General features: G+C 39.0%; 1 protein-coding gene across 13 annotated transcripts in view; it reads right to left on the bottom strand.

Annotated features, from left to right (window-relative positions):
* Positions 1-25,905, bottom strand: part of ADD1 (adducin 1) — a 126,649-nt gene that overhangs the window by 19,225 nt on the left and 81,519 nt on the right. For 3 of the 13 annotated variants that reach the window (XM_044418448.1, XM_044418447.1, XM_044418449.1), the window contains 4 exons: positions 25,168-25,260; positions 15,304-15,460; positions 13,613-13,705; positions 1,610-3,732 (listed from right to left, as the gene is read on the bottom strand). In XM_044418448.1, the coding sequence (XP_044274383.1) occupies positions 3,404-3,732; positions 13,613-13,705; positions 15,304-15,460; positions 25,168-25,260 (672 nt within the window). In that variant the 3' untranslated portion in view covers positions 1,610-3,403. The other 10 variants (XM_044418450.1, XM_044418451.1, XM_044418460.1 and 7 more) reach the window with 8 other exon arrangements.

Below are 25,905 nucleotides of genomic sequence, written 5' to 3'. Positions count from 1 at the left end.
GCACCAGGCTAAGACCTTTTTATTTCAACAATATTTTAATAACTTTTAACATTAACTATATAAGTTTTAATCTGCAGCCAGGGTGGATCTGGATTTTATTTGTAGTATGTTTTATTTTATTCTTATGTAAGCTGTCCTGAGGCTATGCAAAAGGACGGCATACAAATACTCTAAATAAGTAAGGTAAATTGCCTGGTTAGGATTGGGTTTGAAAAATGACAGTTCTAATGATTTTTCTTCAGCCTCCAACATTCTTAGGCTGGGCCCAGAAGATGATCTGTGCAGAAAAATTCTGAACCCATGGATTTTTATGAAATCTGGTCCCAGCATGGCCATTTTGGTCAAAAATTAGGGTTGGGGTAAAATTCCACATTAGGGTTATGGAGTGTCAACTGGAGTGATTGCTCTTGTTGGGAAGCAGCGCCAGTCTCATGACAGGATTTGTGGATTTTTCTACACAGCTGACCTTCTGGACCCAGGCTCAGAACATTGGAGGATGGAAAACTTTGCTGGCACCATTGTTTTTCCAACTGTAACCCTTACCCAGAGGTTTTCCCTACCCTAATTTTAGGTCCAAAAGGCCATGCTTGGACCTCATTTCACAAAATGATAGGTGGTGAGGATTTTTCTGCACAGCTCACCTTCTGAGCCCAGGCTAAGAATGTGGGAGGCTGCAAAAGCTTGGTCAGGATCTTCTTTTTTCCAACTGTAACCCTTACCTGTCTTCTAATTCATCTAATCAAAATATGTAAGAATCAGCACATTTCATCTCGGAGGTTGATAATTTCCTAAAATTTGTAGACCAGTGTTATAAATAAATAGGAATGGAACAGAAAATTAGAGGATTTCCCTATTTTGTCTGATCAATGGATTCTTGCTTTAGTGTCTGTATTTGAAGTATCCAATGATACTGAGTTACATTTTACTCAGCCACATCTTTCATAAGGATTTGTTTCAGTTGGCTACCTGCTGTAGGTATAATACCATGGGTCCTGAAACTACGGCCCCCGGGCGGGTCTAGCCCGTCATGTCCTTTCATCCAGCCCACGCCGTCGTCCGCCAGAGGCAGTGATTTGCTTGCTCGGAGGTGGTTTTGGACTCGCTGGGAGATCTCTCAGCAAGTTCAAAACCATCTCCGAGTAAGCAAGTTGCCGCCGCCTGCCTCCCCCGTGCACGCATGCTAGCCAGTGGCTTGCTTGCTCGGAGATGGTTTTGAACTTGCCGGGAGATCTCCGAGCAAGTCACCGCTGCACGCACCCAACACCACCTCATCAGCCCGCACCCCCCAGGCACCCCCCCCGCACTGGCCTGTGCGTGTAGCTGCCGCCTTTCAACTGGTCCCCTATTGAAAAAGTTTGAGGACCCCTGTATAATACATCTTATGAGACTGTTCTTCTGTTGAGCTATTATTTAGGAGCACACGTGACACTCAAAACTACAAATGTGTTCCACCTCTCCCAAAGGTTTGTGGATCCCTGGTATAAAGGATTGCTGTCATTTTCCATAATTATTATGCATTAGCTGTTTTTACCCAGCATTTCTGTAAATGATATAACACTTGCAAGGATCAACAACTTGAGCTCAGAAAAAAAAAACAGAAAAGCACATCTCCTTTAAGGAGTTTTATTTGTGAGTAGAGTTGAACGATACAATGAAAGAAGAGAAAAAAAGGACACTTCCCTTTCCCACCCCTATCTCATCCTGCCCATTGTGTGTTATCACACCATATACAACTAGACTTCATATTGTAATATAAGAATTAAGAACTACAAAATTAGAACTTTAAAATAATTACATATGTGGTCAAAAGATAGAACCCCTACATTTTATAACAGAAACACTGTAGCAAATGGCTTTTGTAATGCAATTTCAATCCTGACAATGAAACACAATTAAGCTTTTAGTGTACACAGGACACATAGTTAGGTAGCAAGCTTCAAGCCATTAGTGCCATGCAGTTCACAGGAAACATTATTGTTCAGGTTTCTCTCTGTCTGTGCAGTGATCAACATTTGTTGCTTGTCAGTTTTCCTGTAATGGTGCTTACTGCCATTAACCCTCATCTTTCTGCAATATTTCCACACCAATATTACAGAAGTTTATCTACCATTCTGAGGTGCTCCAAAGCATCTATTTGGAATGTAACATAGGTGTTAAATTTACAATCAAGCTGCATCCAACCATTGGATTCATTCTCTTTTTCAGCATTTTTTTAAAACACAAATGAGGCATTTAATACTAGCCATTTCACCAAACTTTAAAGAGCATAAACAAAACCAAAATCTCAAAATGGTGTACTCATAAAATTGTTATCTTAGCTCCCCGTGTCCTTAAGTAAATAGATGAAAGTTTGCTTTTATTATAACCAGGAATGCACAGCTCAAGGTTGAGCTGCATTGTTAAATGAGCATATTCAGAGAAGTAGAAGAGGATAGTAAGCTCTGCCAAATCCCAATTATGTTACTTGCTGCTATAATATAGCACACCTTCCCAGGGCTCTTAGAAATGAACCATATGGTGCTGATTTTACTGCTATTAAGAGATTATTGGTCCAGCTACCATGATGGCTGCTTGTTACAACAGTTGCCACATGTGGAAGCAGTACAATATTTGAGCAACTGAATGATGAGGTTGAGAAGTGAATAAATGTAGTAAGCCCCTGTTTGCTATCAGCTTTTATTTTTAATTTATTTTTCAAACTTTTAGGTGAGTTTGAATACATTTCCTTAAGAAAACAAATGAGTAAAATAATTCTGTGGAAAATGTTACATCAAACATATTAGGGAGAAAAAAAAAGGAAAAGAGATTTGCAGGAAACACCATAGGACACTTAATTCTTAGACACTACAAATATGTTTAAGTCTCAGCTATGCTACAATTCAGAATAAGAGGGGAGAAAGACCACTTTTTAAAGCCTCTGTATATCATTATTTCTAAATATGCAGTACTAAAGCAAATAGTCAGTTCAATAATATAACCTCTAAAACATAAATGAGTCATCTCCAAGTTGTCAGTACTTAAAGCCACTTGCAACAACCGCTGACTCTCAGACAAGGGTACATGTTAGAGAGAGCCAGTAGTAACATCCTGTTAAGCAGGACTTTTTGAAAAATGCTTCCCTTCATAAAAAGCAACATGGGCTTTCAAAGTTACACATATCCAGGTAACTTACTTTTGTTTACAAACTTGGAATAAATCGTGGTCAGCGTACATTGCACACACAAGATTAGCACCTTCCACTTCTTCATTTTCCATTATATTCTTAATAAATCAAACTATAGCTTGAGGGTGTTACTTGTTCTGCTCTCTATGTAAAAGAAAAATAAAACACTCAGTAAGATTTGATATATTCTAGTGGTTAATAATGTAAGATTGTAAAATGTAACAGCATTTTTGAAGATCTTTAGGAGTCACTCTTCTTCTTTTTCTTCAGGAAGGAAGGTGTACGAAACTTCTTCTTCTTTTTGGATGGCGACTTCCCAGGAGACTCATCACCACCTAGTTCGGCTGCTGCCCCTTCCTCAGCCGCTGGGGTCACTGTGTCTTCACCTGGCTGGGGCTCTTGGTTTCCAGAAGGACTTTCAGTTTGACTTTGGGTGAGTTGTTTATCATCCCCTTTTCCAGAGGCTGGGAAGTGGAGGGCTTCTGAAGGCTCATCAGGGGTGAGGTCTGGGAGGCTTTGCTTGAAAGTTGCAGCATCACTGTCATCGTAAGTCTGGTTAAACTGCCTCTCTAATAGACCAATCAACAGTAAATGTTAATGTGTGCCTACTGCTTAGAGGGGTTCTAACAGAAATCAGTTCTTTTTGGAAAAACTAAATGCAAGGCAAAGAAATCCCTCTGGATAGAGTGAAGTACATGATGAATCTCCTTGAACTCAAGTTTGACTTTAAGAACATTGTGGAAAAGTCAAAATATAGAGATCTATATCAATAAACTAAGGGCCAAAAGTTGAAAAGTTCATGTACTACAAATTCTTGTTCCCAAATGTATTTGTTTATGTAACAGTAATTACCTTTCTCAAAAAGCATTCCTGGGGCCAAACTTTTATTACTATTCATAAGATACAACGGTTCTGGATTACTTAGCTTATACAAATAGATCATTAAGTGTTTGTGCTGGGTTCCCATAATTTTCTCAAACTACTTTTTAGTCTCCATACCTAGGAAGCAGCACCCATGACTTAATGAGGTTTTAGATTTAACATATTCTTCTAACTGCAAAGCTGTATGCTTATACAGTTTCATCAAACTTTTCTAAAGATTGAAGAGTAGCTTATACTATGACCTTTTTTTGGACCTAGCAATGGAATTCTGGGGATCCGTGCCATGCATGAGTGACTTCTGGCTTTCAGTACCAATCTACAAATGCCAGAGTTGTGGATAGTTACCATGATGTCCAAACCTGGGTACTTGTTGTTTGTGAGCTAAACTATTCCAAGTTAAATAAAAAAACAAGCCAGGGGTTAACTTGGGGTTGTTAATCCATAAACAACCTCAAGTGCTCAGGTTCAGACATGACAGTTAACAATCTCTGAATGCAGGATTCATATGCCATTGCTGAAAACCAGAAGCAGCTTGCATATGCCCACAACTGATCATGTTGATTAACCCACAAATTACTACTGAACACTTACCATAACTTCTGTATAGCCTAACTGTATTCAGTCTGAAAATGTAAGCCATTACCACTTGATCCTTAAAAAAACCCTTAAAGAAGAAGGAACTTTGCAAAGGAAGCCCAAAAATTTTAACTGTAAAAATTTAACTGTAAAATCAATTTACCATGATTCCCACAAGACATCTAACATGCTCTGTGACCAATCTCTTCTTACAGATTGCTGAGAAGAACATCCACATGGACATGGTAGGCATGTCATGAGCGGAGCCAGCTGGAGCTGGGGGCCAGACTAGACAGACTGAGAAACTCCTTCTGACTCACTGTGTTTCTATGGTTGTAAGAATGCAGAAGTTCCAAGTGATGTAGAACTGATCTTGGAGTTTGTTCAAATTTTACTTACAGAGGGAAAGAAGAACCATAAACTATCCCTGCTCCTGCTTCCCTGAGTTCTACTGTACTGTTAATTTGAAGTTTTTTTCTTCTGCAGTGGAGGGCAGAACGTGTTCCAATGGAGCAAAGCTCAGGGAACCAAAATTTAGGGTAGATGCCAGGAAGTGCTTCCTGACGGTTAGGACCCCAAGGGTATGGAATGGGCTTCCACGGGAGAAGGTTGAGGCCCCATCGGTGAGGGTGTTCACGGATAGGCTAGACATGCACATGGTGGGCATGTCATGAGTTGAGCCAGCTGGAGTCAGGGGTCAGACTAGATGGCCCAGGAGGCCCCATCTGACTCACTCTGTTTCTAACTTCTCCTAAAGTTCACAGCTCTAAGCATAAGCAAAACCCAAGTGTCTCAATTCAGGCACTGGAACAGAGGAAGAAAGGAGACAGAGTAGTATAGGTGATTCACACTTCCTTTCCCCCCACATGTTCCTAATGCATGGACTGGCTCTCATCCTGGTAAAAGATACTGACTTTGGCTACTTCATGTCTGCAATCGTTTTTAGTTCCAAGATAAAGAGGGGAAATTTGAGCACAAAACTAGGTTAGAAAAGAGGCCATAGTCATCTAGCACTATTCAGATCTCACAGGGAAGGGGGAGAAGTTTATTTGAGGAGCACCAGTGACATCCCACTGCCCCCTCCCTTTTAGGCAGATAAAGTCAAATGTTTCCTTCACAAAGATATCATGTAGAGAAAAGGAATGGAATTATACCAATACACAGGAATGCACAGAAGACAAAAAGGTGCAGCAGCAGACTTCTTTTGTGTGTGGAAATATAGCCTTCATTGTTTTTCCAGTTTAGGATTTGGAGTTTCAGTTTTAATAATACTGTTCTTTATTAAATTTATATTCCAGATCAGTGACTTTAAGTACATTTTTACTAACTCTGCACTGCACTGAAAGCTTACTGTGTATTCTAAGATAAATGTAGTGTTGTGTTAGATCTTTTGTTTTCATTTATATTAAATAGTTCTTTATGTGGTGAGTCTTTGTTTTTGAAGCTTAGAATCAAAAGCATTTGTTAGCTCAATGATGATAACCACTTCAAACTCAGCAAATCAAAATGTTAGAAGTGTTAAGCTAGGTTAAGATAATGTGAAACCAAGGTAATAAGAGGACAGTATTTGGCAGGTTACAAGCTAAACTTAGTTTTGTTTTTTTTTAAATACAATTCCAATTTCATTTTTCAGTTACAACTTGGGGTGGAGACAGAACTTTCCTATCATAGAAGAGAAAGGCAGGTTGCTTACCTGTAATTGTCATTCTTTAAGTGGTCAGCTGTGCATTCACACATATGGGTTTTGTGCCTCTGCAGAGCCTAGAATTGGGAAAAGCTTCTAAAGCTAAGCATTCAAGTTATGGGTAGGAGGCCCTCCTACTCCTGTTCCAGGAGGCCATGGGAGGGGTTCCAGCCCATTTCCTCAGTTTCTATGGAAATAACCCAAGTGTCTCTGAACTGAGGAGTAGGAGAGGGGTGGCTCCCAACCCTTCTGGCCCCAGAGTGTCCACGCGCAAAGGAAAAAAAAATGTTGCTTAAAAAGGATGATTATCAAGTTGTGTGTTGGAGGTACGCAAAGATGGAAACTTTTGAATAGGCAGATGAAAGGAGGAGATAGCTGCCAGGTAGACATGTATCCCCCTTCATAGATCACTGCCTTGTCGTGATGAAGGGGCTTACGTAGCTCAATGAAGCTATGAGCTATGCCATGCAGGGGCACCCAAGACGGATGACAAAAGCTGATCTACTGGAGAAGGAAACGGCAACCCACTCCAGTACCCTCGCCATGAAAACCCCATGGACTGTTCTAAAGGGCAAAACGATATGACGTCGGAAGATGAGCCCCTCAGGTCGGAAGGTGTCCAATGTGCTATTGGGGAATAGCAGAGGGCTAGTACTAGGAGCGCCAGAAAGAATGAAGTGATTGGGTCAAAGCTGAAAGGACACTCAGTTGTGGATGTGTCTGGTGGTGAAAGCAAAATCCGATGCTGTAAGGAACAACATTTCATAGGAACCTGGAATGTAAGATCTATGAATCAAGGTAAGCTGGACGTGGTCAAACATGAGATGACAAGACTGAACATTGACATCCTGGGAATCAGTGAACTAAAATGGACAGGAATGGGTGAATTTAATTCAGATGACCATCAGGTCTACTACTGCAGGCAAGAATCCCTCAGAAGAAATGGAGTAGCCTTCATAGTCAATAAAAGAGTAGGAAAAGAAATACTGGGATATACTTTCCACAATGACAGAATGATCTCAGTTTGAATCCAAGGCAAACAATTCAACATCACAGTAGTCCATGTCTATGCCCCAACCACTGGTGCTGAAGAGGCTGAATTTGACCGGTTCTATGAAGGCCTACAACACCTTCTAGAATTAACACCAAAAAATGATCTCTGTATCATCATGGGGGATTGGAATGCTAAAGTAGGAAGCCAAAAGATAACTGGAATAACAGGCAAGTATGGCCTTGGAGGGCAAAGGCTGGCAGAATTTTGTCAAGAGAATATGAAAGTCATAGCCAACACTCTTTTCCAACAACCCACAGGTCAAGCCTGTCGGGGGGGGGGGGTGATATTCTGCTGTCGCAGCGGCAGTATTTCTGGAAAGGTCCTGACATCATTGAGGGGATGAGATGGGGGGTTGAAGTGAGGGAGCTGGAGAGGTAGTAGTAATAAAAGTAGAATAAGAATAATATTTTTGTATTTTTTTCTCTCAGGAAAAGAGTGACGAGAAGAAGGGGAAAAAAAGAAATGAGGGGTTATTAAAGGAAAAAGATGGTGTTGCCAATTGCAGCACCCCAAAACACCCCAAAAGTAGTTGGCCAGAGGAAGGCCACATAGTAAAAACACCACAGTTATACTGTCCCACAAGGGAGGGCAGATAAGAACAAAATGAACTTTGTGTAACCCACAGCTAACACGCTAGCCTGATCTCAAATACAGTAATCAAAGGGACAGTGGAAACTGGTTCTAGCCACCATGGAAGTTGCCAATGTGCAGGGAGTAAGAACATAGCAAGCCTGTGTGAATCTCGAGCAGAAAAGAAATAGACATGGGAAATGTCTGGTCCTTGACAGAAAAAAGGACTCTTTCTCCAGCATGGGAGGGGGTGCATACATTGATGTATCAATGTACTAGATGTGTATTACGTGACCTAATTGGTTACCTAGGGTATAAAACGCATGTACTGGGGTGCAACTTTTGAGACACTGCTTTGGGCTGAATGTTCCCTTTTGTCTCCCTTTATTCTATAGTGCACTAGAATAAAGCTGGTTTTGGCTCTAAGTCTTGTCTCAGGCTCTGTTTGGCTTCGGGTCTGGGGTCCACCCGGGGTTTGCCCCAGCTGCTGACTGGCACAGTCCAGTAACAGTGGGACTGAGTGAGAACACACAAGGAGAGAATGCTAGTATTTAGAAGAGAAGGGAACTCCTGTCTACACTCAATGGCAGTTGAAAAGGAACTGAAGGAATGGGTGAGAACACCTCCCACAGCTTCCTGGGAACAGAAGGGGAAGGGGCTCCAGCCCACAACCTGAACATGTAGCTTTACAAATTTTTCCTGATTCTAGGCTCTGAGCAGGTATGAAGCCCATATGTGTGATGCACAGACACCACAAACAAGAACTAAGGTATCAGATTTGCAATATGCACCTGCTTTTTCCCCCCTCTTGTGCCTAATTTTAGACAAACATTTATTCAATATGAAGATGAGGGAAACAAGGGCTAGAGTTCTTCCTCACAACAGGCCACTAAGAACACTTAAAATATTTGGGAGAAGGTAGAGTCCAGTAAAGCCATCACAATTAGGCATATCAGAAAACACCTTCATTTGTTTCCTAAAACATTTTTCTTATCTATGAAAAAGAGAATACAACACTAATTTCTCTTCTTTTACAGGAGACAGTACTTTTTAAGACTTGAAATCAATATCTGAACGGAGAGAAAAAGTTTTCGTTATATGTAAACAAGGCACAGTCAAATTGAATTTAGGGTACTGGCTGTATTCTTGTTAATACAACTCTAACCATTTGTTCTAGTAAACCAGTAGAAAAAACTTAAGCATACTTGAACTGTGTAAATGCCTTACTAAGCAAGCCAACACACAGAGGAAACATCACAGAAATGCAAGAGAATGAAGCGAAGCACAGAGAAGTCAAGGAAACCAGCAGAACAGGATGATACTTACTATGGCAACAGGTACTCTTTAGCATATCCACCTCCTGTTTGTAATGCAGCCACAAGAAGAAAAAAGCACAAGTAGAGAATCTATGCATCCATTAAAGCCTTTATGTTATATTAAAAGAATGGTCAGTACCATTCTTATAGAGTACAGAATGAGGTGGTGTGGACAGACAGGTTTGTAACAGACAAATGATAAATTCTGGGGTAAGAGAAAAATGCAGAAAACATCTAGATTACACCTTCCTGTACACTCAATTGTGTTTACTGGTTCACTGAAAATAGAAATAAAAGATGTTTCCAACTTTCCTCCCATTAATCAGCAACCTCTGAAGAAACATTGTTTTCTTTCATTTTAATTGCAACAAACATATGAGCAGAGGTGTAATCCAATAATGCTTAAGAAATGTGCAAACACCAAGCTATATTTGACTGATCAAAAGCCACTTGGGCAAGCTGAAGTTTCTTGTTCCTTTAAAGGAAATTGTTCTATACATCTCCACCTGATTTTGAAGAATAATGTTTTTACTAAAGAGAATTCTCCTTACTAATGGGTGGGGCTGAATCACTGGACACATAGATCACTGAAGTAACCAATCCTTATCAAGCTCAGTGAATATATACATGCTAAATGAGTTATTTTCACTTCCTCAATTGGGTCACATATCAAAAATACTGCAAAAATATAATTTTAAGAAAGTAATTATTCCCTTGCTCATGTTTTTAGAACTTCATTAATTTCTTCAAGCTGGCTGCCTGGGCAAACTATTGACAAATAAGTTTCAGGATTATGTTAAGTGTAAAATAATGCCCACTGTGACAAAATATTCTACTTTTTCAGTATTTTGATGGCTCTGGTATCTTAGCCAGTAATTTGGTGGCCCAGTCATTATTTCTTTGCAAGCAGCTGCAATATTCAATCCTAGCAAAGGCTTAGGTTTTATGATGGTTTAATCTGATAGCCTAATTGGCCCTTCCCAATTTACTATTCTGATTCCATAAATATACCCAACATCAGCTGATGATGAAATTTTCTGCCAATGAAAGATTTAAGGAAGAGGAGAACAGGTACATCTGAAATGAAAAAAACACTACACATTCTCAGTGTAAAGAAATGATTTCAAAATTGTATAGCTTCATCAATTCACTGTTTCCCCTGTTGTGGGTAGGATGAGGAGATCAACTTTTCTTAACAGAATTATCCTGCTTATTACAGAGTTTGACGGCACTTGCTCTCAAGTATCTGGAAACAGAAAGGAAATAGTTATCTCAAGTTAACTCATCTTGGTCCCATCAGCACCTTCACAAATGCTGCCTACTCTCATACCCATGTTAGTGGGGCAGAAATATGTAGTACACAAAGAGAGTCCTGAGAGACAGCTAAGCACAAAGTAAGTGTGCAGTACTGCACAGAGTCATATTGCTCATGAAACAACCAAAAAAGTTAACCCAATCCTCTTTTGAGAGCTATGACTGGAATGAAGTATGAGATACTTTTTCCATCCTCGCTCACATGGACCAGCAATGTTTACTGCAGGATGTATTAAAAACGAACAATCCAACAGCCATGCATTCAACAAGAAAAATCTTGTTGATCAGTCAGTCAGGGTACCAAATGTGGAAAAAAATCACTTATTACATCCATTCTGTTCTTTCATGTTCACATGAACATTTGCATTGGAGGTGGGGAGGCTGGGGAGATTAGGTTTTCTTGGTTCAGCAGCGCTAGAAGAATACAGGTAGTGGGCAGGAATGTATGCGAGACCTCTACAATGTCTTAATGTCCAAATTAAAAGGGAATAAGGAAGGGCAACAGTTGTGTGAAAAGAAGGAGTGAAAGCACTTGGTTTTGTTGCTTCCATCTTTGGGAACTCAAGAGAGAGAAGTTATCTCCTAATTTGTCTGTGGGAAAAAGAGGGCAATTAAAAACTTAAGAAAAGCTATGTTAGATCAAACCAATGGCCCAATCTAGTCCTGCTTTACGTGCACAGAGTGGCCAAGCACCTGCCCACAGGATCCTTCAAACAGGATATGAGTGCAACAGCTCCATCCTGCCCAGATTCTTCAACATCTGATATATATGGCATTCTGCCTCTTGCACCCGAGCTAGGATATACCTGTCAAGACTACTAGTCACCGATAGTCTTCTTCCCTGATTTTTTCAAATCCTGTTTTAGTATCACCAAATTGGTGACAACACTACTTGTGGCAGTGAGTTCCATAGTTTAACTATGCAGTATGTGAAGAAACACTTCCTTTAACCTGTCCTGAATCTCCCACCAATGAGCTTCATGAGATGACTCCATGTTCTAGTATTATGGGAGAGGAAAAAGTCTCTTCTTCCACTTTCACTACATCATGTATAATTTTGAACACCCGTGCCATATTTCCCCTAAGTCACCTCTTTCTAAGTTAAACTCAGTTTTTCTCTCTCAGTCTAGACTATTTGCAGGATGCATGATCAACACAAGTGGTATTTTGGGTGTACATGTTGTAAGAGAGCAATACCTAGGACAGGAGAGAAGGCGCAATACCTAGGACAGGAGAGGAGACATGGATGTCTGAAATCCACTTGATGTAATTGGCTGTGATTTCCCAAGAAATCTTAGGCTTACACTGGGAAGTACACTGAAAACTCAGTTCAGTGAGCTGGGGCAGTGCAAAAGCGTACAAAGTTGAGAATTATAAGGGAAGGAATTGAAAATGAAATAGCAAATACCAGCCATACCACATGATATTGTTGGTCATGGAATACCATATGCACTTCTGGTCCTAACATCCTAAAAATTAAGTGTTATAGAGCTTCAAGAGGTAAAGAAAAATGCAACCAAAATGAGCTATGGTTTGAAGAAGGGATGTTTACTCTTTTTCAGTATTAGTAAAAGAGTAAAGATTGGAAAACAAAGGGAAAACAGGAGAAAAGTTTCCAAATTTGTAAACAGTGTAGAGCGAGAAAAAAAAAAAAAAGCTTTTACAACTGAAGAATCAGATCATACAATGATACAGGCAGTGTTAAGGGATGAAAAAAGGAAGCACTTCTCATAATGTATGATTTACCTATCAAAATAAGATATGTGCTAGCCAGTAATTTAAAGGCCTTTTAAAAGGATTAACAAATTCATAGGAGATTATTGATGAATTGATTAGTCCTGCAAATTAAATGGATCCTTCAAGTACACAGGCAGTATGCCAATTATCTGGCGCTAGAGAGAAATAAGAGATAACCTTCACTTTTGTAACCTGCTTGTGAGTTTCCAAAGGCAAACTGAATGCTTAATAAAATAGACATTCTTCTCTTCCAGTGAGACAATTATTGTCATAGAAACAAGAACTTGGAATTGGTCATTTTGACTACTGAATACAATCCCCTGCTCAGTGTTGGAATCCACCCAAAAGCAACCCCAACAGATGACTGTCCAGTCTCTGCTTGCACATCTCCAATCACATGAGAGTCCACTACCTCTCTCATCAGTTTTTCCTGATAGTCAGGTGGCTTTCTGTAATTTAAGCCTGTTCATTGTTCTGTCCTACAGTCTTGGATAATAGAAAACAGGATAAGGTCTTCTTTTGTTTGCCAAACCACTAGGTATTTGAAGAATGCTATCTTATCCTCTTCAGTCCCCATGACTAGATCAAATCAAGCCAGAATTTTCCTTGAAAGCAAAAATGCCAAAACTGAGGCTGTCATATTTTGGAAACATGAGCAAGCAAAACTCCCTGGAGAAGACAATCATGCTAGGGAATACTGAATGCAGAAGAATAAAAGGAAGACCAAATAAGAGACAGATTGATTTCATAAAGAAGGCCATAGCCTTGAATCTAGAATAAGTAAGGAGGGCTGTCATGGATGTGATATTTCATTCATAGCCAATGATTTGATGATATACAACAACAAAACATATCCAGTTCTTCAACCTTTTCTCATAGGACTAAGCTTCTAGTTCCCTGATCACCATTATTACCCTCTTTTGAATTTATTCTAATTTATCTGCACAATTCTTAAAATGTTATCTCCAGAAGTGGGCACATTATTTGAGAAGAGGTCTGGCAAGTGCAAAATAGAATAGAACTATTACGTCCCAAGATACTGAAACTGTAGTTGTATTGAGGCAAACCAAAACAGCATTTTTTTCTTTTTTGGAGTCACACAATGTTGCTGACTCATACTCAGATTGTGACAGACTACAAGAACCTTTTCACAGTATATTGTTGCCAGGCTAGGTGTTTGCAATGCACATTTCTTTGTTATTGTGAAGACAACTACAGAGCATTACACACACAGTATTTTTGCCAATGAGTCTATTAAATGAAGCACAAAAACATAGACACCACTATACAAACTCCTTTAGCTCCAAGGAACATACCTTCCTCTAGCTTAACTGGAGTAACAGGTGAAGTACAAGCAACAGTGTGGTCAGGAGAACTTTCTCTTTGCTGTCTGATGTCTTCTGAGTTTTCTACAAAATGTACCCATTTAGAAATATTAGTGAGGCAAATCTTTGCATGTGTTATAAAATGTGTTATGAAAAAGTGTCATCCAATGTGCACGACTAAAAGATACTTTTGTTTAGAAGACAATTTCTAATATTAGTAAAAAAAATCCAAACAAACACCCTACAAGTTTTGGACAAAAATGGAGCCCTCACCATGCCACTACACTCGCTGCCCTGTGTTAAATGGGACAACTCAGGCTGCTGTTTCAATTTGCTGTTTGTGCTGGCTAATGACAACTGGTACAATTCACAGAAAGCACTGTTTGCTCTGGCAAGATAAATGTGAAGGGGTTCTACACTGAGTGATCCTAGTCACCTGGTGCTGATGGGTACTTCTCTTGGTACCCATCAGGGAGGCCACATATTGGCAGACAAGGGGAATGTTTTGTTTGGGTTTGTGTAGCATGTAGTTTGCTTGAGGGAAATAGATAGGTGGTTTGTGTGTGTCTTGTCTCTTTCTGTGTATTTCTCTGAGCACCACCAGATTGTCTTTTGTGAAACTGACAGTTTGTTGGGCTTTGTGTGTTGGACTTGAGCAAGCAGGTGACTTGGTATTTGGCTGACTCCACCTCTATCTTCTACTCAGTTTCTTGGCCAACTATCAACCTTCCCCAGCCACCATTCCTGGTGACCAGCCTTCTCTGCTTGCTGCCTGTCAGAAAAGGGGCACAGTGAGTGGCACACTGGCTATCATTCCCAGGAGTCACTTTCTTCCCCACTCACAACTATCAGTGGCAGCAGGTGCGGAAAAATGGTGCTCCTTGTGCAGCGTGTGGGGCTCAATTCCTGGTGATCAAACTCTGGATATGCTTACCATGAACCTGGACTCTGGGCCACTGCAAAGTGGGCTGGAGCCTGGGAAGCCAAAACTAGAGAATCCAGCATATTTCCTGCACAAAATGGATTCCTTGTACATATTCTAATATCCACTAAGACAGCCATTTTGTGAATGCAAAAAGCCTTCTACAGCAGCCATTATGTGAGAGTGCCCATAACCACTTCGATATTCCAAATATGCTCTCTGACCCAGAAAGGTTTAGGACCTTGAGCTTGTACTTACACAAGAAGATTTGCAACCTCAGTCTCAGTCAACTAGCCAATGAAGCATGACTGGGTTAGGGTCAATAAGCATCTATGCAGCAAACCTGGCAATAGGAATGCATTCATTTCCCCCACAGCACTTCTAAACAGTGTCATACCCTTTCAGAGCGGATGAAAAAACAACAACAAAAACAAACAAACAAACAAACCAAAGCAACAATAACAACAACAAAAGCCAAGGGAGAGGGATACTTTCGTAAGACTAATTCAAATAATTAAGAGATTCGCTGTGGTCTAGTGGTTAATATCTTGGAATTTACAGAAAATAATATTTAAATTCTCATTCTGACATGCACTGAGTAATCTTGGGCTCAGCCACTATCTCATAATTTAACCTACCTCACAGAATTGCAATGTGCCTCCACTGAAAGAGAACTCTAAAGAAAGCCAGGCACATTTAGCTATGCATTTCTACTATCTTGACATCATAGTAAGATAAACCAGAGTTAGCACACACAAACCTTCTGTCTGTCTCTGTTTCCTTTCTATTTCTCTGCGATACTCTTCTAGTTCTCTGTCGGTGAGCTTGTTGAAAGGGTTTGGCCCCGTTGTGCTCACTATGACTCGTGGCTGATATTCCTTCTCAATTATTGCCTTTGATGCTGTCACCAGTTCACCCTAAATGGAAGAAAAGGTATGTTTTTCACCAGTCATCATGCTGAGAATTAACAATGCCTGACGGCTACAACAATGGATAAAGATATTTAAATCTGATGAAAGCTTCTCATTTAGTTTAGAGAAGGTAAGATTACTCACTGAACCACAGTTCTAGCAGCATAGGCATCAGTGATCTGACTTAGGCAACCTTTACTATACAGCATGACTAAATTGCTATGAACTTGTGAATATTTTTCTGGTGAAAGGGTGGTCTATACCTATTGTAAAACCAACAGCTATTCACTTGATGTCCTGTAGGAGCAACTACTTCAGGGAAAGCATCTCACACACATCAGTGTTTTTCTAGGCTGTATACACTCTTAAGCAACACATTAATGTGTGTTTAACAGGCTCACAATTGGTGAAAGCATCCTATGGATGCTGAAGGACTGAATAAATTCATCCCAAGACTTCTACATATCCAGATGAGGAAAAGCCTTTCCTTCCTGTGGAAGGAAGATTCAGAGAAGAAGGACTTTTTTATTTATTTAAAGCATTTTCCCTGTCTTATATCTGAAATGGATCTCTAGATGGCTTACAAAGACCAAAACCATAACAGCACAAGAAAAAACGTTTTTGATATATAAAATATACAACAAAGCAATTCTATATTGTATAATAAAAATCATTCAACCATTAAAATACTGGATGAATAAAAAAGTTTTGGCCTGGCACCAGGTGATGTTGAATAAAAGTTGGTGCCAGGTGCACCTCTCTAGGGAGTATGTTCCATAGCTGGAGTGCTACCACAGAAAAGGTCATTCCTGGGTAGCTGCTCTTCTAACCAATTTCAGAAAGGGTTCCCAGAGAAGGACCTCAGAAATTCAGGCACGCATATATGGAAGGAGATGTCTCTTCTGATATCCAGGCCCTAAACCTTTTAGAGCCTTACATGTCAAAATTAACCCCTTAAATTGGGCCCAGACACCAATCGGTAATCAGTGATGATATAGGACTGGTATTGTGTGGTCTTGTCTGCCAGTTCTAGTAAGCAATCTTGTGGCTCTATTCTGTACCAACTGAAGTATCTGGACCATTTTCAAGGACAGTCCCATATAGAGCTTGTTACAACAGTCCAATCAGGAGGTTACCAGAGCATGTGTTACTGTTGCTTGGCTCTGCCTGTCTAGGTAAGGTCACAGTTGATGAACCAGCTGAAACTACTGGAAAGTGCTCCTCACCACAGCAGTCACCTGAGATTCCAGAGATAACTGGATCCAAAACTACACTCCCAAACTACACACTCTGTCTGTTAGGGGAAGTGCAACACCATCCAGAACAGGGTGAATATTATTCACTGGCACAGACGACCCATCTATCAACAGTACCTCCATCTTATCTGACTTAAGCCTCAATTTATTGGCCTTCATCCAGTCTCCATCCAGGCACTGATTCAGAAACATCACCACCTCACCTGGAGTAGATGAGAAGGAGAGGTAGAGCTGGGTGTTATCAGCATACTGGTGACACCTCAGCCCAAACCTCCAGATGACCTCTCCTGGCAGTTTCATTTTTTACCTTGTGGTACTTCTTGGCATAATAGCCATGGAGCAGAGCCATAATCCCCTAGAACCATCTTTTGGAATTGGCTGGCCAAGTAGGGAGAGAACCACTGCAAAGCAGTGCCTCCAACTCCCAACTCAGCTGGCCTATCTTATAAGGATACCATGGCTGATGGTATCAAAAGCTGCTTAGAGGTACAAAAGAACCAACAGCTAACTGATACTTTTAAGAGGATTCAGTTTGCATTAAACCAAAAGAGCTACTAAATAAAGCCAAGATTGTTACCTCCCTCCCAGGGGCCATGTAGCTGAAGAACAGGCAGAAAATCCACAGGTGATGCATTGATCCTCATATACTAGTTGATGTTTCACCTACTAAATTTCTACCAGTCATGAACCTGGTAAGAGTGCTGGGATAGAAGGAACTCAACAACCAATCTGGTCTATGAGTAGCATATCCTACCATATATGAGATATATGGTGTATAAAATAAAAAAGTAAGTTTTGAAAAGTTGCTGTGAAGAAAACATGTAGCCAATACCAGCTAAATTGCTCGATTACAAAAGAAAATGTGAAAGAATGGCAAAAAATGCTAACAACTTTTATTTGGAATGAACTTAAACTGCAGGTGGATATAAATGATTTAATGAAAAAAGTATAAGGAAGGAGGATCACTAGCCCTGAACATCGAATTACTTTATGTGGCAGTTTTAATGAAAAATATTCATGCACAGTTGCAAGAGTACAATAAAAATATATGGGTTAAGTTATTATAGTACAGCACAGATAGTCCTTTAAAAGTTATTCCCATGCCAAAGGGGAAGCCTACAAAAACAAAGAATGAGAGAGCTTGCTTATTGAAGTGGTCATAACCAGTCAGGATAAATGGAAATGCATACTATATGTATTTCTCCACTGGCTTCATTTATCTATTTTGAAAATTTTAAGTACAGGAGGAGGTTGCAGTTTGGACATATCAGGTTTTCATGATGATGTGAGGAATGATACCTGTGTAACTACGGATGTTAGTAAGACTGAACCAGAAGCAGCGTTAAGACTAAGCCAGATGAAGCTGCAACTGAGAAGTTATACAGTACAGAATCTGAGGAGTAACATAATAACAAGTGAACAGACTAAATCAGAAAAGTAATTAATTTCAGAGAAGAATTCTTTTTTCTTTTTTCTATATTTTGATTTTCTTAAAAAGCAAAACAACTATAATAAATGGAGCAAGCTGAAATAGACCAAGTTGCCAAGGGAATTTGATACAGATCCAACCTGTACAATCAGTCCCTAAAATCTATCCATCAACACTCCATAAAAATATAACACAAAATAAATCTTCGATCTATACAACTTCAGATCCTCTTTAGCTTTCCCTCTCTTTTGTAATCTTATCCTGTCCAAGGATACAGTCATTCTGCAAGCTGATGAGGAATTATTGGTGAAACTATCCCAAATGATCCACTGATAATGTTATTAAGGTATTTTAAAGAGGTAGTTAAAATCAAAGACTGTGAGTGTGGATAGGAGCTAAACTATTGTTAAGCACTGGAAACAATCAGACATAACTTATCCTCACAAAATGGAGACAGAAAACATAGCAGGTAGTCTCAATGTCTAAGCTAACTAAGGTTGAGAGATGTAAAAGGAATATAATTAAATTTTAAGAAAAAATAGTATGTTCTTAATATATAGTTCTTTAAATTATTATTTAAGGATGCAGAACAAAAAGTTATTTTATTTAATTATTTGTGATATTTATATGCCGTCCTATTGCAAAAGCCTCAGGACAGCTTACATAAATAAAATACAAATATCAATATATATAAATTATAACAAAATATCAACATAAAAATCAACATAAACAAATTGACCCACTCTGGCTGCAGTTAAATATATAATATTAAAAATACAATATTAAAGCTTATTAAAATATTGATGAAATGAAAAGGCCTTAACCTGGCACCGAAAAACATATACTGATGGTGCCAGACGGCCCTCTCCGGGGAGTGCATTCCATAAATGGGGCGCCACCGTAGAGAAGGCCCTCTTCCGGGTGCTCTGCCTCCTAATATCTTTCCCAGAGGGTTCCTGGAGGAGGGCTTCTGCTGCCGATCTCAGGGGGTGGGAGGGCAAATAGGGAAGCAGGTGTTCCTTTAGGTATCCAGGTCCCAAGCCATTTAGGGCTTTATAGGTAATAACCAGCTCCTTGAATTGAGCCCGGACTTCGATGGGAAGCCAGCAGAGCTGATAGAGGACTGGGGTTATATGAGAATAATGTCCAGTCCCTGTCAGCATCCTGGCAGCTCTGTTCTGCATCATCTGAAGTATCCGGACTGTCTTCAAGGGCAGCCCCATGTAAAGCACGTTACAGAAATCCAACTGGGAAGTAACCAATGCATGTGTCACTGTTGCTAGGCAATCTTCCCCTAGGTAGGGATGCAGCTCATGGATTAGCCGAAGCTGAAGGAAAGCGCTCCTTGCCACTGCAGTCACTTGAGCTTCCAAGGACAGCTCCAGGTCGAGGAGCACTCCCAAGCTGCGGACCCCGTCCTTTAGAGGGAGTCCAACCCCGTCCAGGACAAGGCCCAAGTCACCTACCCAGGAGCTCGAATCACCCACCAACAGGACCTCTGTCTTGTCTGGATTGAGCTTCAGTTTATTGACCCTCATCCAGCCCATTACCTCGGCCAGGCACCGGTTCAGTACAGCCACTGTCTCACCTGGATTGGTTGAAAAAGAGAGGTAGAGCTGGGTGTCATCAGCATACTGATGACTCCGCAGCCCAAACCTCCTGATGACCTCTCCCAGCGGTTTCATGTAGATAGCAAGGGGGCCAAAATGGACCCCTGTGGTACTCCATGGCATAGCTGCCATGGCGCAGAGCCAAAGTCCCCCACCACCACCTTCTGGAATCGGCCGTCAAGGTAGGACCATAACCACTGCCAGGAAGTGCCTCCTACTCCCAGTCCCACCAGCCTATCCAGGAGGATACCATGGTCGATGGTATCGAAAGCTGCTGAGAGATCCAGGAGAACCAACAGGGAACCAATTTTGCTGCAGATACCAAATTAATTCTTAATTCTTTAATATTCCATTTCAATTTCTTTTCACAAAATATTAGCAACAATGCTATTTCAGGATCCACTTCCATTTTTAAGTTCATATTTTACTAATCTCCTTAAAATTCATTATCTAGTATTTCTTAGTATTTTCACATTGCCACCACATATGGAAATAGGTAACATATTTCATCCACATCTCCAACTTAAGTTAGAATATTCATTATCCATATAAAATAATTTAACTGGCATCATAGACCATTTCCATACTAATTTATAAAAGTTTTCCTTAATTCTAATTGACATGATTTTTAACATTCTGTTATCCCATATTTTTCCCCAATCATCCTTGTCTGTATCATTCCCTAAAGCCTTTTCTCATGAAATTTTAACAAGATCATATATATCCTCCTTGTATAATAAAATCTTATATACCTCCCTTATGGACCCCCTTGTTTGCATTTCACCTTGTGTCTCCCTATTTAGCACAATCTCCTCAAATTTAGTAAGGGCTCTACATTTAAAATTTGCTGCAACCATTCTCTAGTTCATTGTTCCAATTGCAAAACATTAAACCAAGTTAATTTTCCTTGTTCAAATAATGCCATTATCCTCTCCTTTTTATCCACTTTCTCCATCCAATCTTTCACCCTAAATATTTTTCTTTTAATACCTTTCTTAAACAATCTCTCAGATTTTCTGGAAATCCTCTCATCTCTGTAACTGGAATTACTGGTGAGGCAATTGGCATAAATTCTCCCTATACTTCTCCCAAATTCATACTTTTTACAGTCCTTTTATCATCTTGTTTAAAAAGAATGTTTAAAAAAGATCCCTCAATTTCCTCTTGTTCCAACTCTGCTCATATAATCTCATCTGGTTGCAAAATAATATTTAGGGGGGATTCTGACTTAATATTTGATATACATCTTAATTAAGTCACTTCATAATATAATTTAATATTCAGAATACTTAGTCCGCCCTATTTTTAAGATTTATACCATCTTTTCTTACTAATCCTTGCTTTCTGATCTCCACTACAGAATTTATTAATCATATTTTGTCAGTCTTTCAACTCTTTCCTTAATAGTCTAATTGGCAACAGCCCCCGCACCCCACCACCAAAAAGTGAACTTAGGTAAAATTTTCATTTTACAAACCACTATTTTCCCAAACTAACATAATACTATTTTACTAAATTGCTGCAGTTTCTTATTTATTTCAGATTTTAATATAACAAAACCAGCCTGATCCACCTTAATGTATTTATCAATAAAATTATTCATTCTTTTTGCAAGTATTGATGTAACAAAATTTAGCTTCTTTATTTATCAAATATATAGCTCTGCATGCTCCAGGATCTGCTAGATCTTTATTAGGTTTTGGCATCAAAGCTATTGAAGAATCTTTCCAAGTTGCCCAAATTTTTCCATCCTCCAAAATGCTATTAAAAAGAGATTTTAATTTTAGTATCAGCAACTTTCTAAATAACTTGTAAAACTCTGGTCCTAATCCATCTATGTCTGGAATTTTTCCTGTTTTTAAATTATTAATAACCTCTTCTATCTCTTCTTCTCTAACCACCTGTTCCATTAGATCTCTATCTTCCTTCTGCAATTTATTCCTGACATTCCTTTCTCTATATGATCTAATTTTATCTATTGGGACCTTCCCAGCTGAGTTTAACTTCGAATAAAATCTATGAAACATTCCTAACTTCTCTTTTGTCAAATTACAATGTTTACCCTTTTCATCTTTAACTATTCCTATTCAATTTTTACTTTTCTTTTGTTGTGTAGCTCTAGGCAACATTATTGAATTCTTATTACTAAATTCAAAAAAATCCCTTTTCAAATATATCTCTCTGTGTTCTTTCTAGTTCCCTCTTCCGCAGCTCTTTCCTTTGTTTTTCCACCAAAAATTTAATATCCCTCTCATTTATATACATCTTTTCCAAATCTCTTATTTCACCCTCTTTTTCATGTATTTAGCCCTTTGTCTTTTAAAATTACAAGCTTCCCTAACACTTACTCCCCTTGCAACAGCCTTCATTGTATCCTGTACTAGGTTTTATTCCCTCCCCTTTTTATCATTAAATTCTCATATTTCTTTCAATGTTTTATTTTATCTATTATATATGTTGTAAAATATTCCAACTTTTAACCTCTTCATAATTACATATGATTTTTAAATCCGTATTTATTACATGGTATACTATATATTTTATTCATAATGTTTAATGTGTTATTTATTAACATTTACCTTATCTGAAAAAAATCTATTAAAATTTTAAAAATACTGGAGTACATGTGCTGAGCAAAAATAATTTCTTACCCCATTCTGCTTTGAAATTGGCAAAGACCATCTTCAAATCAACCTCTTCTACACTGCCAGTTTCAAATAAATCTACTGAGCCATTTTTAGAATATAAGACATAGAACCTAATCCTCTTCCCTGCATTTCTAGTTATAATGGTAGGATGTGATTTCTATCAAATAACTTTTAGGATCTGATAATAAATCAACATTAAAGTTACACACACAAAACCAGCACCTAACTTTTTTCCCTAAACCCTTTAGTCGTTCAACATCTAATTTTTCTAAAAACTAAATTGTCTTATTTTATAAGTCTTATTAAATTGGTGCGGCACTAAAAACATGTAACTGTAGAATGTGTCTTCCTTACATTCAGTGACAAAGAAAAGGCTAAATAAAGCCTCTTTATTCAATTTATAATTTATTTATATTTATTTCATATTTTCAAAAATACTCTTTCTAATCATCGTCCATTAGCAGAGTGTCATACTCTGATTCCTTATTTATACACACATTTTTAATAATATCTGACAGTAAGTCATTAGGTTCCCACCCACAACCCAGATTCCTCACACATCACTACTCTGGAGTATTGTGAGTGCCTGACAATGTTATGTGAAATATGAAACAGATTTGTTCTCTCTATCACTCCAGAGCTCAGGACTAGAACCAGCAGGTGGAAATTGCAGGGAAGTAGACTTCAACCAAACCCAAGTTAGAAATAAGTCCCTTCTCTGACACAGAGAAAGGAGCCTTGTATCCAGAGGGAGGGGCCTGTCTCCACAATCCCAGACTAATTCTTAGAACTGTTGTAAATCACAGGTTGAATATTAATCAACGATGTGACATGGCTGCAGAAAAGCCCTAATGCTAAATTGGGCTGCATTATGAACTCACCCTGTTGTGCAGATATGAACTGGTGACCTTTCGATCAACCAGCCCAGCAGCACCACAGTTTAAGCCACTGCACCACCTGCATCCCTATAATAGAAGTACAGCTTCCAAATCATGTGAGGTTCTGGTTCTCCTCTATTCAGCACTAGTTAGGCCCCATCTTGAGTACCGCGTCCAGCTCTGAGCACCACACTTCAAGATAGATGCAGACAAACTAGACAAGGTTTAGGAGAGGGCATCGAAGAGTATCAGGAAACTGGAAACAACATTCTATAAGGAAACATGGAAAAAACAGGCATGTTTAGCCTTCAGAAGAGAAGATTGAGGGGAGAGATGATAGCACTTTCAAATATTTGAAAGGCTATCACACAAAGGAGGGCCAGTTTCTTTTCTCAGTCATCCCAGAGTGCAGGACATGGAACAATGGGCTCAAGCTAGAGGAAGCCAGATATTAAGAAACAAAAATTCCTGACTGTTAGAGCACTAGGGCAATGGAACCAGTGAACTAGTGAGGTTGTGGGCTCTCCCCACTGAAGGCATTCAAGAGGCAAGTGGACAGCAATCTGTCAGGGATACTTTCACTTGGGGTGCTGCATTGAGCAGGAAGTTGGACTCAATGGCCTTATAACACAGCCTGTTGAATAACTCTGAATTCAGACTCCACTCCACTAGTCCAGAATATGACAAATGATCCAGTCTACTTGTATGCTGAAGTTATCATGCCTTTCAGGTGTTCTACCCATACAAATGAACATAATTGTCTCACAGAAAGGGAAGTACAGCTTTCTTCAGCAAAGATCTTGAACAGGTCCAAGTTCAACACTCTAACAAGTATTACAAACTGGCTTTTGTACAGAGTAGACAGTGGAACCCTTAGGGACTCTCCAGTGCACCTAGCTACACTTAGACATTAAGGAATCCTCAGGGCAACACACCTGTCCTGGCCTGGCAGCAGCAAAGAACAAAAAGCATTTCGGGGTGGCACAAGTCATTGCCTTTTTTGAATCAGTTGCCTAAGAGAAGGCTGGCTTGACTGAAATAGATGATGATGACAACAGTGATGATGATCAAAGATCTGGACAGAATCCTAAACTCTACATATCCAAGGAAAGTAGCTCTGTAGGAATTGATTGGTATAGTAATTGATTGTTGTGTTTGTTAAAGTCATCAATATACTGGCCTATCTTGTGACAGAAGTTAAATTTGGGTTGCAATCCTTCGTTTATCTACCTGGGAGAAAACCGTTTTCAACAAAGTGGGGCTTGTTGCTAAGTTAAGAATATGCTATTGGAGAAACCATGTGAAGCACTAACATAGGCTGTAAGGACAAAGGGGCTTGGGCAGGACAGGATCAACACAGTCTGTAGAACCTCTAGTCTCTTTTCAGAACCAACTCCAGTTTGAGCTTATTACCATGCTAATATATGTGATTTTTTTAGATGGACAAGATTTCAGATGCATGTTTCTTCATGAAAAACTCATACTGTGAAAAAAATTAGGCAAATAAATCCATCTTTAATAGTAGTACCATTGAAGTCTATCCACCTACAACTCTTTTTACAAGAAAACATCTACTATCTTATTTAACTTATTTGTCTGCATTATTGTTGGTTAAGTCTTTGTTTTGAAATTACAGTGATATAATTGACACAAACCATGGACACAACAAGACAATACAGAGAACCATATATTATTAACTTCAGGTTCATGAATAAGACCGACACTACTTATTTAAAAGCTATTTAAATGGTAATTAAAATTTTATATCAAACATAGACACAAGCATAACATCTAGCCCATTTCACAGTTATAAACAAACCCAGGGTAACAGACAGATTAAAAGTGAAAGCTTAACAACAGCATTTAGAGTGGTATGACATGGCAGTAAGTACCTTTCCAACAGAGACAGATTTAGCGGGACTAAAGGCCTGCTCTGTGGGATCGAGCCCTTCAATTGTTTCCGTACAGTCTGAGAGGGGTGCATCCTGCAATAGTAAATTGAGTAAACAGAGCAAACCAAGCTCGGGCTTCAGATGATCAGCTAAGAGCATTATGACATTGGCTAAAAGACATGCAGAAAATAGTAAATGTTGATATAGAAGCAATGACAATGAAGCAACATGCACAGATAAACTAATTCCAATATTAGAGATGTTCTGGCCATGAAAATGATGACTAGCCCATCTTTGTAAAGTACAATAAAAAGTAATCTGAATACTATTTATCTCTTAAATTTACTTAGCCAAGTCATTACATTATATGTTTTATCAGAGAAGGCATATCTCTATAATATTTCAATAAGATATAATAATTTAATATTTTGAAACAAATGCTTAACAAAGATAACATTTGCAATACAAATTTTCACTGAGATAAATTATATTGTATCAATAATGTTGGTATTCAGCATGTTTTTTAACACAGTGACATAAAGCCCAAATAATTCAGAGTTGGGTTTTTAGTTCACATGTTTTTCTCATGCAACTGCAACCAACACAAGAGGCAGCATACTGCTACGAACATGCTTCCACTTTTGACCCTGAGCATGGTTGAGAAGATAGCAAAATGTTACCTCTAATACTTACCTTATAAACAGTTACTTTCTGCCAATTAAAGAATAATTTCATAGT

Source organism: Varanus komodoensis, unplaced genomic scaffold (assembly GCF_004798865.1).
Source record: "Varanus komodoensis strain SLA01 unplaced genomic scaffold, ASM479886v1 scaffold9, whole genome shotgun sequence".
In the NCBI taxonomy this organism is placed as follows: domain Eukaryota; kingdom Metazoa; phylum Chordata; class Lepidosauria; order Squamata; family Varanidae; genus Varanus; species Varanus komodoensis.
Note: the sequence above shows the minus strand (reverse complement) of the source record. Positions and strands in the feature narration are given on the sequence as shown.